A 17,824-nucleotide genomic window follows, 5' to 3' on the forward strand; every position below is an offset into this window, starting at 1 on the left:
TATATAAAAACATTCACATGTCTCTTTCAGGTCATTTATAGTATATATATATATATACTATACAGTATATATATATAAACTACTATACACGGTTTAACTTGACAACATAAACATTTTAAATTGCTCTTAGCTTACTTCCTGTTGCAGTGGTTGCTAATACAATAGCTCACAGGAAATAAGCTAGGTTTCAAACTGTTGCCTAGCAACACAATTGTGTGAAAACCTTGTCAACATGTCAACATGTCAACATGTCAACATGTCAACATGTCAACATGTCAACATGTACTGTAGCTCTGAGGGATCTGTCACCTTCATGATGAGCTGCTTCTCCGGGACGCTGCACTGCTGGTAGTCTCTGTGACCGGGCAGCTTCTCTACAAACAGACTGCACACACACACACGCACACACACACACACGCACACACACACACACACACACACACACACACACACACACACACACACACACACAGACACAGACACGCACGCACGCACGCACACACGCACGCACGCACGCACACACACACACACACACACACACACACAGACACACACACACACACACACACACAGACACACACACACACACACACACACACACAGACACAGACACGCACGCACGCACGCACACACGCACGCACGCACGCACACACACACACACACACACACAAGACACACACGCGCACGCGCGCGCGCGCACACGCACACACACACACACACACAGACACAGACACAGACACGCACACGCACACGCACACGCACACACACACACACACACACACACACACACACACACACACACACACACACACACACACATACATACATGAGCACCTAACTTGTCAATTTGGGGGCAAAATCTGAACAGGATGGGGGTCTGGGCCTATGTATTATAGCTCACATAACTTTTTGTCTTTCACCTCTGCTAACTCTTATAAACACATAAGCACCTTATGCGGCTGATAGCACCACATTGTATTGTTGAATGTCAATGATGTATGTATGTGTTTTTTTCCCTTTCTTTTCCTGTGTCTGAGCCTGTTTGTCTTGTTCGTATATTGTGCTATAAAAATGGAAAATAAAATATTAAAGAAAACACACACCAGTGCTGTTTCTCATTTTTCTTTGTCCTCTGCTAGACACAGTTCAGAGAAACACACCTGTGCAGTTTCTAACTTTTCTTTGTCCACAAATTGTGCAATGTTAGCTGTTGTTTCATGGTTCAAACAGCTGCCACTCCATTCAGGATCGCGGTCGCAATTTGTGATACTCACAAATTGAAATTTTGGTATCAATTCTCTTAGTCTGATCTAAATAGTTTTCTCTCCTGCGTTTATAACTTAAGAACAGGTGTGGGGAAAAACAGGTTTTGCCAGGATCACAATCCTAAATTTGTTAATTTTCCATTTGTGATTGTGTGTGTGTGTGTGTGTGTGTGTGTGTGTGTGTGTGTGTGTGTGTGTGTGTGTGTGTGTGTGTGTGTGTGTGTGTGTGTGTGTGTGTGTGTGTGTGTATGTATCAGGCTCATTTTTCTCAGTGTTTGTTGTTGTGATACTCACTTCAGCCACAAGAGTGCACCACTACCCCATGTTCTAAATATGAGCATTCATGTTTTCTTCAACATTTCTAGCCAAAGGAAAGAGAGTAATTTTACATAACTTGCAGACACCTGTACCTATACCTTGTGTTTAAAGTGCATGGAGAAATTAAAACTCACTGAGAGAAATGGATATATGCCTCCACCAGTAAGTGAGCAGTCGACATCCAGACTTTGAGGTTTGAACAAAATGTGAAGAAATTACTGAGGTATGGCACTACCGAGCTTGAAAATGTCATTTGTGAGGTCACAGTGACCTTGACCTTTGACTTTTGACCACCAAAATGTAATCCATTCATCCGTGAATCCAAGTGGACGTTTGAGGCAAAGTTGATGAAATTCTGTCAAGGTGTTCCAGAGATATCGCGTTAACAAGCATGAAACGAGCGGTTGTGAGGTCACAGTGACCTTGAACTTTGATCACCAAAATCTAACCAGTTCATCCTTGAGTCCAAGTCAACTTTTGAGGCTAATTTGATGAAATTCCGTCAAGGCGTTCCTCAGATAACGCATTAACAAACATTGGACGTGGAGGCATAAAAAAAGAGCACGGAGAAAGAAAAAACACCACAGCCCCCCGCCCCCCCCCCCCCACACACACACACACACACACTGTAGCAGTCAGTAGCCAGCGTTTGTACGTACGTGATGAACTTGCTGTAGAGCACATAAGCGTTCTCCAGGCTGCCCTCCTGCAGGTAGATAGCGGCCATGCGCTCCATCTCCACGCCTGAGCGGAGGTACCGGCGCGGCGACATCTCCTGGCTGATCTCCACACTGCTGCCCAGCTTCCCCAGCGCCCGCACGCGCTCAGACGCACACAGAGACACATCCGTGTAGTCCGGCTCCGCTGCTAGCTTCTGCTGTGGTTCAGTTCACACACACAGGAGACATGGCAGCAAATTCAGAATAAAAATCCAAATGAATGTGTGCTAGAAAGAGGTTGGTCCAAAGTACCTTTTTGTCAGTATTAGACTAGTCTCGCTTGCCACAGAATTCCCTCCCTTCCAGGAGAGAAGTCTGGCTGCATGGAAACAGGCTGCTGGTAGAAGCTCTGCCATTGGTGGCGACCATTTCAGTCGCCAGCAGAAGAAAATCCCTTTCCGCTCCATGCAAGCTCTGCCATTGGCTCTGACCCGCTCTGACTGACCAGCTGGATTTCCTTTGCGCTCCCTCCGTGACAAATCTGTCTATCTCAAATGCCTGCGCCGCTTTGAAACATCAACAATGCAAGCTTGTTGCTACACGCTGAAAACTATTGGATCCGCTGTTGTAGGGAGCGATTCTGTCAAATGAGACAAGGTTAAACCAAATGGAGCATTTTCCCCCCACAAGTCCAGAGTGGAGATCTACGCTGCCAGTCTCTCTCCCGGAAGTATAGATTATGGTGATCAGGGTTGGGAGGGTTCCTTTAAAAATGTAATCCAATACAATTGCTATTTAACTGTTAAAAAAAATTAATCAGTAGCCTAACGTAATCCAAGTATCATAATATTAACATAAAGCAACTGTTTACTTTCCGTTACTTTTGGATTACTTTTGAACAAATTTGCTGCATTTGACTACTGGAGTCCGGGAGCATGCTCCTCAGGAGGACATTTTTTTCAAAAAAATGAAAAACAGCTCTGTAATACTAATTTCAGACCTTATTAGTTAAATGGTAACTTTGCATGTCAAGAAAGTCGCAGTTTGTGGCCAAACTGTTGGACTAGAAGTTATAAATCAGAAAGACTACATGCACTGTCGCTTAAGTGACGTCACTTTCTCTACTGGCAAAGCTGAAGACCGGCGACATGCCACGAGCTTCCACGAGCTATGTAGTTTTTATACAAAACTAACCCCTACGTTTCAGTTTGACAACAAACGGTGACTTTCTTGACATGCAAAGTTACATTACATTACGTCATTTGGCAGACGCTTTTATCCAAAGCGACTTACAATAACACATTTTTGTCAGCAATAGAGCAATCAACTATGCAACACAGTCTATGACAACTACAACTTCTGAAGGAATAGTGGTACAAGTTTAGTTCAGGTTAGTTAGTTTTTTGTTTTTTTTAAGAGAGAAAGAAGTTAGTTCAAGAAGGGCCCAGATGGAGCCTGAAAAGGTGTGTCTTTAGTCTTTTCCGAAAGATCGGCAGTGATTCGGCCGTCCTGACCGAAGGTGGCAGCTCGTTCCACCATTGAGGTGCCAGGGACGAGAAGAGTCGCGAACGGGATGAGCGACTTTTGAGCCCCCGTAGTGAAGGAGGGGCGAGGTGTCCTGCACTGGTGGAGGAGCGAAGGGAACGGTGAGAGATTTGGAACCTGACCATAGATTGTAGGTACAGAGGGGCTGTCTGGTGTACTGCCCTGTGAAAGTTATGTTTTAAATTGACAAAATTAGCGTTGGCACCCCGTGGCACAATTCAAACGGGATCAAAAAAGTAACCTTATTCTCCATCCACCGCCATTCATATTTTTCACAGCGCTGGTACAGGGAGAAAGCAGGAAGTGACGTTTCACTTTGTCTCTCTATTGACTGTTAATGTGGTTGAAATAATCACTGTAGATATTCTATACTTTTTTTTATAGAATAGTGGAATATTCGTATTGGACAGTTGAATTTGATTCGACTGGCAGAATTTGAGAAGTCGAGGACAGCCTTAGTGAGCACCTGGTGTTCCTGAACAACACCCCTCAAATCCCAACTTGAGTACCTTCCTATCCCTATGACCCCTTTTCCCTCGCCCCCCCAAACACCACCCATTATCACCCTAGTCACAAACCCTATGGCCCTTTTCCCCTCGCCCCTACCCCTACCCTCCCCCCACGCCCCCAAACACCACCCATAGCCCCCCAGCCACTAATCCTACCCACCCCTGAATCCCGACTTTCTAGCACCTTCCTATCCCTATGGCCCCCCAAACACCACCCATATCCCCCAGCCACTAATTCTACCCCCCCCAAACACCACCCATATCCCCCAGTCCTCCCTGAATTTTAGACACAAAATGGGTAAATTGGGTGAGAAGTGAAAAAGGCTATACCTATGCATGCGTGTTTCAACAATGGGGAGTCAGTGAGTGAGTGAGTGAGTGAGTGAGTGAGTGAGTAAGCGCCGGCAATAAAATAAAATAACACTAACATAAGAGCCCTGTTCCAAACTGGTCCCTATTACAGAAATAGTGGCATTCACAATTTTTTACTAGTTTTCTCAACTGTTAAATTTGATTGATTATATACAGTCGACAAAATCAGCTTTTTACTAACTGGGGACACGACTTTTGTCTCCAATTGCACCCAATTTCGAACGAAGTAAAACCACGCACGCACGCACGCACACGCACACACACACACACACACACACACACACACACACACACACACACACACACACACACTCACACACACACACACACACACACACACACACACAAACACACACTCACCAGTGTATGGAAGCTGAAGCCTTGTTCCATGTTGTACGACGTGTGTGTGTGTGTCACTGGTCGGACCACGGCCGGCACGTCCATCTGCCACCTCCCATGATGCTTCACTGCAGGGGAGAGAGAAAAACAAGACATCAACCAGGAGAGAGACACTGCTGGCTTCTAAATGAAAGTGATAGTTCACATGATTTGAAGTCAAACAGCCCTCTGCTTTGGCACTACATCTTCTCAACCATAGAACTTCTGTATTCCTCCACCTGCCACGCGCTGTATAGAGAACGGCAGGAATGAGTCCAGAAGTGTACTTCTGGGTTCCTAAGAGGAAAAGTGAATGAGGTTTTCACTGAAATGCATAAAATAAGGTCTGTGGTTAACAAAAGTTTATGGGAACTCAAATTTGGGTTCAGCAGGATCATCTTCACACATGTGAATCACTTTTATGACATTTGGAACGTAAATGCATTTTTTGGGGGGCGGTTTTTAGGAAACGCTTCAAAAGGCATCAAAGTTATTCATGTTCGTGAAGATGATCCTTCTGAACCCGTGTTTCCATTAACCTTTGTTAACCAGAAACCTTATTTTATGCATTCAAGTGAAATCCCCATTCTAAAACCCCATAGACTTTTCCACTGACCAACCAGAATAGCGGCGATTTCTGGATAAGCCTACAAAAATAGGTCATCCCTGTGGTACTCTATTACGCTGTGGCGTGCCGTAAACACCTCTTAGCTGTTGTAAAATCACTGTAAATCACAGCCTCGTGCAGGGCCGCTGGAAGTCATTTTGAAAAAAAATTGGACGATTTTTTTTTACATTTTTTTGCCATATTTAGAGGAATATCTCATTTTAAATTAACATTAGGATACTGTTGTGATGTCATTATTCAGTATTTTCTCCTTTTCTCACTCATTCAGAGCAAAGAGGGAGATATATAGCATGATGATAATGCTCTATATCTCCCTATTTGCTCTGAATACACCAGTTAACATGACACAGACTTAACATGATAGAAATATTATCAGCAAACTTAATGACTAGACTAATTATTCTGATCTGAATGGCAATGATTATATCAAGAAACATTGACTCCTCTCTTTGCTGTATAGTGGGAGGTGCATTTTTGAGTAGGCTATTAAAATAGCATGTCAAGTTCACATTTCTTTATTGCCAGATTAAACAATTCGTATTGGTTGTTGGTTGGTTCAACACAACATGTGCGTGCATGCGCGCTTCTTCTTCTTCTCTAGCCTACAAGCATGTAACTTCCTTGATTGTTATTGTTGATAATTCTATTTAAATAGGCTACATTTTAATTTCCCGAAACATTCTTAAACAAGAAAGGAACATAGTGCACTGCAAAATATTTTTAATTACATTTGTAAAAAAATAAAAAAATAAATTGGGCTGGGGGGGTCTAGGGGGTGCTGCAGCACCTGCAGAACCCCTACTTCCCGCGGCCCTGGCCTCATGGTGCTTATTGCTTAATTTTAACTATTCAACCGCACCCTTGCACTACTCTGCTGACTCATTCTGTCCACAAAGGTTTTTTTTACATATTTTTTTATTTCTCATCAGCCCGTCATCACGCCTTCTTGTCCTTCAACATGGTCCACTGTTGCTACGACAACCAGAAGGCCTAAATACCAACCAGTGAGTCATCCACTTAACAGAAAGAAAGAAAGAAAGAAAGAAAGAAAGAAAGAAAGAAAGAAAGAAAGAAAGAAAGAAAGAAAGAAAGAAAGAAAGAAAGAAGATAGGCATAAATAAATGAGGATAATATGTAAGATGAGGCTATAATGCAACATGTGTAGAGGACTATTATGGTCTGTCAACACCTTATGCTCTGTTCTGATACTGATGAGGTTTGATGATGTTGCCATGGCAACAGGTGCAACAAGGCTAATAGAGCAGGGTCGAGCGAGGGAGAGAGAAAAAGAGAAAGTGAGAGAGAGAAATACAGTTCTTACAGTCCTAACCCAACACAGTTCTTTCATCTACATGAAACAAAGATATTCACATGCTTTTGGAGGTTGCAGCTTATTTGCGAAGATAATTAACATTTATGGGCGTCGTCTTCCCAGCTGGGAACACCGAGGTCTTTGACGCCCGACCATAAATTACGCTTCGCCCTTAAAGTCGAGCTGAACCCAAAAATGACTTTTCTTTTCTTTTAGTTCAAACACCTGGGTATTCAGTGCACCTATTTAATAATGTATGCCAAAAAAATCACAAAAATCGAATTTCTTTCATTTTTCACACTTTTTCACATAAAAAAAACTTAGATTTTTTTCCCCCCCCAATATTTTATTTAAGTTTTTTTCGGAACAAGACACATGAACAGGCTCAGACACGGCAAATGTGCGATATCCAGTTTGATTCAGAATATATCTATGAACAACACATCTGCAAAATGTGGTGCTTGTATCACAAAATGAACGATAGGTTACAATAGCTATGCCGCCCCTCTACAGGAAAATAAAATAATAGTAATACTTATATATTGCGCAGCAATGGGTCGTGGCCAGGCACTGACAGAGATGCTCACGTCATTTTTTGAAAGTCCAAGTCAAGTCTCAAGTCTTTGGTCACAAGTCCAAGTCAAGTCTCTTATGGATGAGCGTTATATCATCTGCTGCATGCCATCCAGATGCTGTATACATGAGGGCAGAATTCAAAATACTGTCAAAAATTAGGATTTTACACACTTCAACTACTGTGACAGGAAAACTGAATTTTTTTTCTGTGAAGTTTCGAGCTTTATTTAGCGAGAATTTGCAGTAGTTACAGTACTGTACAACACTGTACTGTTACAGTAAAACATTTTGATGCACTGTGGGGTCTATTTTGCATCAATCGAGAATCTGTCTGAATATTTTGTGTAGGACAGTCTACCGATGCAGATGCTGAAGTTTGGTGTCATTTGAAGAACAAATGTGGGAGGAGTAGGATTTAATTAGTGTTACACTTTTTGCAGTTTTGTGGTCTTTGGACTTCATAATTGGCCATAGGTTGCAATGTGCAAAAGTTTCTCCTCTGGCCCACATTTGTGTGAAAGACAGAAAAAGTCTGCCTTCACGCGCCTAGTCGGCTTGAAAACTCTAGACGATAAAATCGGCGCAGCTCAGGCGAGGCGTGGGTACACGCAGGGTTCACGCTCAGGCGGCCGGTGTACACAGCCTCACTGACTAAAAAGGACGCCTATTTAAAAGCGTGGGTAAAGGCAAGGCGTATGCAAGGCTTGGGTAACACACAGAGCGCACAGGGTGAATTTTATGAATGGAAAGTGAAAACGATACGTATCATAGCGCATTTCCCAGTGCGCATACGCAAATCTGAGTCATTTCGCAGTGTGTATACGCCATATACCTGCGTATGACGTAGACTACTGTACACCACTGAATGTAATGGTACTAAGCTGCAGGAAAAATGTTGTGTAACCTATCTGGGATGTGAATTGGATCAGTGTATGTCGAGTGAGGCTATGGCCCTCTCTGTCATTGGGAAAATCCACTCTAGGACTAAGTACTTGACAAGAATATCTAAATTCCTGGACAAGAAGACCATGAGACTTTTAGCTACGTCTTTAATCCAATGTCATTATGATTATACCTGTATATCCTGGTACAGCGGTTTAACTAAAGGATTAAAGGACAGGCTTCAAAAAGCTCAAAATAAACTAATGAGGGTTATTCTTAACCTCAATCCAAGAACGCCCTATCCATTTTAAAGAGTTGAATTGGCTCCCCGTTGAAAGTAGAGTTCAACATTTAAAACTCATCATGGTCTATAAAATATTGCATGACCTTTGTCCAAATGACTTTTCTAAGTATTTCCAGTTTGTTCGGGACGTTCACGGCCGGAACACGAGAGCTGGTGTAGCGGACGTGAAACCATCTAACCTAAAAAGCAAAGTGTGAAGAAACCATCTAACCTAAAAAGCAAGGTGTGAAGAAGTACATCCCTCTACAGGGGGAGAGGAATGGAACAAGATCCCCAATGAAATTAAGACTGCAAATTCTCTGAGTGGTTTTAAGAACCTTCTGAAAAGATACCTGCTGAGTAAGCTGGAGTAGTGGGTGGAGTCTTTTCTTTTATTTAGATACTTTTGGAATACTGTTTCTTGTACCTCTTGTATTGTTATTCTAGATTGTTCAGTAATGTTAATTTTATGTGGTGTGTTACTGTATGTCCTGTTTTTAAGACCAGGGACCATGTTGGAAAGAAGTGATAACACTTTTACATTTTGATTTGCTGTCGTTTATATCCAAATTAAATGAAATCAAATCAAACAGTTGTGCCCAAAGTTTGGATTCAAACTGTTCGTTTTTAGTAATTTCAAGTAAATGTGCTGTGTTGAGAGAGATCAGCACAAAGTACATTATCATAATTCACTCTCACACACACCCACACACACACAGACACACACACACACACACACACACACACACACACACCCACCCACAAAGTCCCAGTGATGTCATAAATTGTGACATCATCCAGTAATGTCATAAATTCACTCTCCCTCTCTCTCACACACACACACACACACAGTCCCAGTGATTATGTCATCAGTGATCACACACACACACACACACACACACACACACACACACACACACACACACACACACACACACACACACACACACACACACACACACACACACACACAGACACACTCCCACACACATACACACAAGAGACAGACAAGCACACACATGCACACACAAGAGACAGAGTGATGATGTCATCAGTGATGTCATAATTAAATTGTGACATCATCAGGGATGTCAGAGGCATTGTGACATCATCAGTGATGCACACACACACACACACACACACACACACACACACACACACACACAAGAGACAGACACACACAGTAATGATGTCATCAGTGATGTCAGTCTGAGGCTCACGAGAGAGACTGAGGGAGAGGGAGAGAGAGGAGAGCGGGAGAGAGACTGAGGGAGAAGGGAGAGACCAAGGGAGAGAGAGAGAGAGACTGAGGGAGAGAGAGAGGGAGACGTGTGCGCGCCAATAGGGCAGGCAAGGCCGCGCAGCGGACGAGCTGCGAATGCGAGCTGCAGGGCCAGCTCGGTGAGCTGCAGGAATCGGGCATGCGAGATGCCTAGTTCAGTAAAAACAAGTTTGGTGATTGTATTCATGTGCTGATATGGTCGTTTGAGAGTGAAACCACACTTAGTATGTGTGTGTGTGTGTGTGTGTGTGTGTGTGTGTGTGTGTGTGTGTGTGTGTGTGTGTGTGTGTGTGTATGTGTGTGTGTGTGTGTGTGTGTGTGTGTGTGTGCACATAATGGCGTTTCATTGTGACTTTTCATGGTCTGAAGCCTTGGTCCCAGTGCTCTGCAGAGCTCCGCCTCGCGCTGCCTGGCTCCAGCATGTCCTAAGCTTTATGTCCTTGCATGTAAAACGGAGCTTTCAAAGTGGGAGGCAGGCCTCCCCAGGGGGGCTCCAAACAGTTTCAGGGGAGGCGCAGTAAATGGAAGTGAAAAAATATTACATAAGTTATCAAAAGGAGATCACGTTAACGAGATTTTTCAGAGATACAGTAGTTTTAGGGAATTTTATAGTTTTTGCCACTTTCACAGTCATAAACTAATGTAATGTAATTTGGTGCAGTTTGAAGTATGTCAAACAGCAATATCAGGCTATCTTGGCTCAATTGTTGAGTGTCTCTGGGGTCAAATAAAATGAACATAGGCATTCAGGAATTGAGCGAAACTAAGCAAGTAAACTGAGAAGGGGAGCAGCTAGGAAGCTAGGAAAATAGCTTTGTCTTAGGGCAGGCCCACAGTCTCAGACTGTGAAAACCCCTGGGGCTGGTTGCACCAACTGGTCTTACACTGGTCTTAAGCTAAGTTGGTCGTAACTTTACGACCTAACAGCTACGCCGGTTGCACCAAGACGGCTTAAGCCTTATTTTCACTACGACCAGGCGTAACTCCTACGCCTGGTCAGGAGGAGGCGTAGAGCCTGCCTGTAACAGAGATCTCCGCGGAGACCTTTTTGACCGTCATCGTCGTAACACCGCCAGTTCGCCGTCTTTGAAAGCACGACGTTAGATTATAACTACCGTAAATTCCGGACTATAAGCCGCACCGGTGTATAAGCCGCACCTGCAAAGTTGACTATTTTTTTCTTATATAAGCCGCACCGGACTATAAGCCGCGGGTGTTTTAATGGTATTTTTTTATTTTTTTTATTGTGTTTTAATGTTTAATTACCATATGTAAGGGTTCATGCACAGAGGGGATTGTCGGGAAAGAGATGGCTGTTTGAGGAAGCTCCCATTTATTAACATTTCAACAAAACAACATAACACAACACCACCTGTGTTGTTTTTTACAGTGCACACAGTGTCATACAGTGTCATACAGTGTGGTGAAAAGAGGGCAAGAGAGGAAATTAAAACTTATTATAGTTATATAGGATTTATAGTTAGAAAGAGTGCTAAAAAAGAGAGATTTTTTTTATTTTTTTTTGAAAAAATCCATAGATAAGCCGCACCGTTATATAAGCCGCAGGGGCCAAAAAAGGCCAAAAAACGGGAAAAAAGGTGCGGCTTATAGTCCGGAATTTACGGTAACTACCGTAAATTTCGGACTATAAGCCGCGGCTTTTCCCCCGTTTTTTGGCCCTGCGGCTTATATAACGGTGCGGCTTATCTATGGATTTTTTCAAAAAAAAAAAAAAAAAAAAATCTCTCTTTTTTAGCACTCTTTCTAACTATAAATCCACTTCTGTTTTAATTTCCTCTCTTGCCCTTTTTTCACCACACCGCGGACACTGTGTGCACTGTAAAAAAAAACACAGGTGGTGTTGTGTTATGTTGTTTTGTTGAAATGTTAATAAATGGGAGCTTCCTCAAGCAGCCATCTCTTTCCCGACAATCCCCTCTGTGCATGAACCCTTACATATGGTAATTAAACATTAAAACACAATAAAAAAAAAAAAAAAAAAAAACATTAAAACACCTGCGGCTTATAGTCCGGTGCGGCTTATATATGTAACAAACAGGCAATTTTGCTGCTGCGGCTTATACTCCGGTGCGGCTTATAGTGCGGAAATTACGGTAGTTGTGTGGCTTAGCCTTCCAAAATGTTGCCGTTAGTTTTTTAGAAGTTAATACATAGAATTGGGAACGTTACATTCAATTTCATTCAGACTGTCTTTCTGGCTCAATCGCCGCCATTTTTCCCCCGGAGCGAGGGAGGGTGGGAGGAGGGAGGGTGTTTTACAGTAGTGGCTGATAGAGCGTAGTGGCACAGTGCTCCAAGTAGGTCGCGAGGCACATTTTTTGCAACATCATCCAATCAGGGTGCATTCCCTGGCAATTCACATGGACGCGCATTGCTACGACCAGCATAGTTAAGACCAGACATAAGCCGTGTTGGTGCAACAGGCGTAAGTCCATGGTCTTAACTAAGACCGACGTTGGAGTTACGACCAGGCATAGTTAAGACCAGTTGGTGCAACCGGCCCCTGATGTAAAGGGTTAAGGCCTAAACATGGTCGTCCGTCCGCCTCGAATTGGAGCCGTCTCGCCGTCTGGCGGCGCCAGCGAGCCCTACATGCTCGGACGCCACTACACCCCCCCTCCTCTCACCCTCCCTCCTCCTGTGGAAGCTCCGTGTGAAATTGAATGTAACGTTCCCAATTCTATGTATTAAATTCTAAAAAACGACCCTCAACATTTGGGAAGACTAAGCCACACAACTAGTTCGTTATAATCTAACGTCATGCTTTGAAAGGCGGCCAATCACAACTCTCGTGCAGCTGATGTCACGCACGTATCGTCGGCGCTGAGTCACATTTTCGAGCAGCCCCCGTAAGCCGACGGCGCGCCCTCCCCGTAGGACGGGGCTCCACCCGCCGTCCTACGGGGAGGGCGGGGTGAGGCTCTGACGGACGACCATGTTTAGGCCTTTACTCTCCCACTCTGCTAACAACTGGCCAACAACTTGAATGAGTGGATTTGAAAGACAATGGGACGTCCTGACCTCTCCCCCCTCCTCTTTCCCTTGCCCAGGTATAGTAACAGCCCACAGTGCACACTATTGGCTCATTTCCACCGCTGGTATTAGAGCAGCACCGCCCGGCTCGACTCGCTTTTTTGTATCATTCCATGGGTTAAAAACCTGGGACAGCCCGGGTTGAGTTGGGGTTGAGTGGTGCTACTTCTAGTACCACCTCTGTCGAGGTTCCGGGGCTGTGGACCCGGTACCAGACAGTGACGTAAAAACACTGCAGACGACTGATTGGTCAGGCAGAATCGTTTGAGGGCTTCTCTTCTCTCTGTAGCGTAATGTCCATCCTCAGCATGCATGTAAATAACAGAGAAATATCCATTCTCCTAGCCGATGGTCTCATTTGCTCATGTAGGTCATATTGACTCTATATTATAGAGGCACCAGTATTTCATAACCAGTTTAAAAGTTCCGTGTAGGGATTTAATTTTAACGTTAAACGTGTATAGCCTACTTCCTGGTATGGTCGCAGTGACGGCTGACTACAGCACCAAAGTCACACCATGCTAAAGTCACATCCTCTCCTGCATTCAACATACGACCAAGGGATTTCATCCACCATTCATTTTCCATCTCCAGTTTGTTAAATGTGGGTTCAGTTGAACGTTATACAGTACAAATGGAGGGTTGTTATGAGGGACCAGTTGTGGGCGGAGGCGAGTATAACTTGCGGTGGAAACATACAGTGTATCAGGTCGAGAGTAACAGTAGAGCCGTACTGTGCTGTTATGTGGTGGAAATGAGCCAATACATTTCAGTGAGCTTCAGTCAGCTGGTACATACAGGAGCTTCAGTCAGCTGGTACATACAGGAGCTTCAGTCAGCTGGTACATACAGGAGCTTCAGTCAGCTGGTACATACAGGAGCTTCAGTCAGCTGGTACATACAGGAGCTTCAGTCAGTCAGCTGGTACAGACAGGAGCTTCAGTCAGCTGGTACATACTGGAGCTTCAGTCAGCTGGTACATACAGGAGCTTCAGTCAGCTGGTACATACAGGAGCTTCAGTCAGCTGGTACATACAGGAGCTTCAGTCAGCTGGTACAGACAGGAGCTTCAGTCAGCTGGTACAGACAGGAGCTTCAGTCAGCTGGTACAGACAGGAGTCAGCTGGTACATACAGGAGCTTCAGTCAGCTGGTACAGACAGGAGCTTCAGTCAGCTGGTACAGACAGGAGTCAGCTGGTACAGACAGGAGCTTCAGTCAGCTGGTACAGACAGGAGCTTCAGTCAGCTGGTACATACAGGAGCTTCAGTCAGCTGGTACAGACAGGAGCTTCAGTCAGCTGGTACAGACAGGAGCTTCAGTCAGCTGGTACATACAGGAGCTTCAGTCAGCTGGTACATACAGGAGCTTCAGTCAGCTGGTACATACAGGAGCCTCAGTCAGCTGGTACAGACAGGAGCTTCAGTCAGCTGGTACAGACAGGAGTCAGCTGGTACATACAGTACAGGAGCGTGACCCCACTGACCTTACATTCATTTTTGCCCAACTTTCCAGAGCTGCTATGAGGAACAGCATGGATTGTGCTGAGAAAGAACTGTACCAATCAACATCATCATTGGTAACTAGCAAATAGGGCTTGACAAATTTGAACTATGCATTTAAATTGGGCTAGCCTGTTTTATACCCCGGAGTAGTCTGGCCCCTATTTTCTGTGAACTAATTCCTTTAACCCTGGGTATAATCTGCCAGGGGGTATATCTTGGGCTGTTACACCAGCATTGCCATGGCATGTTTGAAAATGTTCCTGAATGTAGCATTTACGTGTGAATAGTGAAAATCACTAGCAGTGCCTGAAAGGTTATCCCACTCATTTACTGGGAACTATGTGTGAAAGAAGCTTCTCTCTCTCTCTCTCTCTCTCTCTCTCTCTCTCTCTCTCTCTCTCTCTCTCTCTCTCTCTCTCTCGCTGCCTCTCCCATGTTGCCAGATACAGCTTCCAGCCCATGGTTTACAGCCCAAAAACTGTTCAAAAACCTCCCAAACGCACACGAAACCACATAAGTGCACAACTGCAGCTCTTTGGAAACGCGCAAATCTGTAAACCGACCCAAGCCCATTCCCCCCCCCCCCCCCCGCACAATGCAACCCAAAACAATTGGCGGAAAACTGCCCAGTCTGGCAACACTGGTCCTCTCTCTCTCTCTCTCTCTCTCCTGTCACTCAAACATGCTGCTGAACAGGCTCTACTGCTGACCTCATCTGACCTCCAGGCTGTGATGTCACAACATTAACTCTTTACCTGCTGCTCTGGCTGCATCTGATCTGACTACTATCAATAGTATTATTATTGTTCTCCTTTCCCCCATTAACAGGCATGTTCTATTCCAGACCATCACTGTTCATATTGTTCTCATTCCACTTTAATCAATTTGAATAAAAAGTAAGAAGTAAATCCACTCTATTCTAATGATAGAAACAGGATTAAATGGGTCTGTTTGTCTGCCTGTTAACACCGCACAGCGAGACTGGAGACAAGAAAAGAGGAAATCACTGCAATCGACAGTTAAATGGAAACTTGTTTGTATTCTGGTTTCTATCAGCACAGAACCCCCGAGCCTCGACCTAATACAATCAAATAAAAAATAAATCAAATAAAAATAGAAAATGAAATAAAAGTTGATTTATTTACCAGTTTGTCAGCCGTTTATTTCCACACCTGTCCAACACCGAGTCACATGGAGCTGAGAGAGAGAGAGAGAGAGAGAGAGAGAGAGAGAGAGAGAGAGAGAGAGAGAGAGAGAGAGAGAGAGAGAGAGAGAGCAGGAATATGAAAGCAGATATTCTCTTTATCCAGATTCAGTCACAGCAGTAGTAGGCTGGTGTTTACTGTCAGGCTGAAAATGGCTGAAAGCTGCCAGCAGGTTCACTTGCTGATGGAGGACTGAGCGAGCAAGCGCACAAAGATCCTCTATTCATAAGATCACTCACTCTGTAGTGAGAGAGAGACAAGAACAATGGCCCCACCTTCTGGTCTGTAAATGTGGGTGTTATGTAGTCTCTCACCTAGGTGGGATGTGAATGAACTCTCACGCAGAGGAGGAAATAAGCAGAGAGGTCTCACTCTGACTTTATTCAAGATTCAAAATTCAGTGGGTGAAAAAGCAATGCAGTCTATAATGTTTGTGCTTGTTGTAGATAATGCTGTAAGATAGAAAACTGATAAGTGAAACTCGATTAGGAAAATGTGAATCCCACAGGATTAGTATTTATGATCTATATTTAGTGGACAGTTTAATAAACTGGTTACAAACCAGCAGAGATCATACATGTCACACAAAGGCAATATCATGTGTAATAAAGTCAATTTAAACAATTTAAACTTTGGTCCAAGTCCTTCATTCTCCCACAGCAGGAGACAGGAGTCCCGCCCACTGTTCATTTTTAAATGTGACAAAATGTGAAATTCACGAGGAAATTTGATCTTCACTTCAATGAATTTCCAATGCTATTCATTAGCCTACATAATTTCTGTATTGACAAAAAAAATATTTTCCACCTCAACAAGCTTAAAAACAAAGGACATTTTTTTTAGCTAATGCGATATTCTGCCATACTAAATGCACGCATCTAACCTAACCAAAAACGTCTGGTTTCAGACATTACAACTTCCTACCTAGAAATGCCACCTACAGTGTATATAGCTCGTTCACTTGAGAATTAGACAGGCCCTTCATGTGAGAGTCAAATCGGGTGCATATTTCCAGTCAGTCACAGCTGCCTCTTTGCTCTTCTGCACCCCCTGCTGGTGAGCAGTGGAATAATCCAGCACAAAGCTTCTATGTGTTTGTTTCCTACAGAGCCTCTAAGCCTTAGGGTAGGGGTGGGCAACTATATATATATATATATATATATATATATATATATATATATATATATATATATATATATATAGATATATAGATATATATATAGATATATAGATATATATGTAGTATATGTATATATATATATATATATATATATATATATATATATATATATATATATATATATATATATATATATATATATATATATATATATATATATATATATATATATATAGCTATAGATGCTGAAACATTGTTTTTGGGGGTTATAAATGCATTGCCATTATTTAATGTTGGCTTTGCATAAGTTGTGTCACTACATTTCAGTACGGCGCTCAGCTCTATTAACTCAATGAGCTCATGCTGTGGTGGGGATCCAACATCTATATAACATAATATACTGTCTAAAGATGCTGCAATGTTGTTTTGTGTTATACATGTCTTGCCTTTATTTTATGTTGACTTTGCTGAAGTTTATTGCCACATTTTGATCAGGTCATTTCAAAAGAGTGTGTTGTATGGTGCTCTGAGTGTGTTGTATGGTGCTCTGAGTGTGTTGTATGGTGCTCTGAGTGTGTTGTATGGTGCTCTGAGTGTGTTGTATGGTGCTCTGAGTGTGTTGTATGATGCTCTGAGTGTGTTGTATGGTGCTCTGAGTGTGTTGTATGGTGCTCTGAGTGTGTTGTATGGTGCTCTGAGTGTGTTGTATGGTGCTCTGAGTGTGTTGTATGGTGCTCTGAGTGTGTTGTATGGTGCTCTGAGTGTGTTGTATGGTGCTCTGAGTGTGTTGTATGGTGCTCTGAGTGTGTTGTATGGTGCTCTGAGTGTGTTGTATGGTGCTCTGAGTGTGTTGTATGGTGCTCTGAGTGTGTTGTATGATGCTCTGAGTGTGTTGTATGGTGCTCTGAGTGTGTTGTATGGTGCTCTGAGTG

The 17,824-nt window shown here is 43.4% G+C and overlaps 1 protein-coding gene across 2 annotated transcripts in view; it reads right to left on the reverse strand.

Annotated features, from left to right (window-relative positions):
* The window catches only part of stambpl1 (STAM binding protein-like 1), a 28,907-nt gene extending 12,962 nt beyond the window's left edge, over positions 1–15,945 (reverse strand). The window contains exons 1-4 of one of the 2 annotated variants that reach the window (XM_083661776.1): positions 15,713–15,945; positions 5,029–5,135; positions 2,243–2,457; positions 310–385 (exon numbers count right to left, since the gene is read on the reverse strand). In XM_083661776.1, coding sequence (XP_083517902.1) covers positions 310–385; positions 2,243–2,457; positions 5,029–5,112 — 375 coding nt within the window. In that variant the 5' untranslated portion in view covers positions 5,113–5,135; positions 15,713–15,945. Of the gene's footprint in view, positions 1–309; positions 386–2,242; positions 2,461–5,028; positions 5,136–15,712 lie in introns of both variants that reach the window. The other variant, XM_083661775.1, reaches the window with a different exon arrangement.
* Between the last annotated feature and the right edge of the window lie 1,879 nt (positions 15,946–17,824).

The sequence above is a fragment of the Poromitra crassiceps genome, assembly GCF_964638095.1.
Source record: "Poromitra crassiceps genome assembly, chromosome: 27".
Taxonomy (NCBI): domain Eukaryota; kingdom Metazoa; phylum Chordata; class Actinopteri; order Beryciformes; family Melamphaidae; genus Poromitra; species Poromitra crassiceps.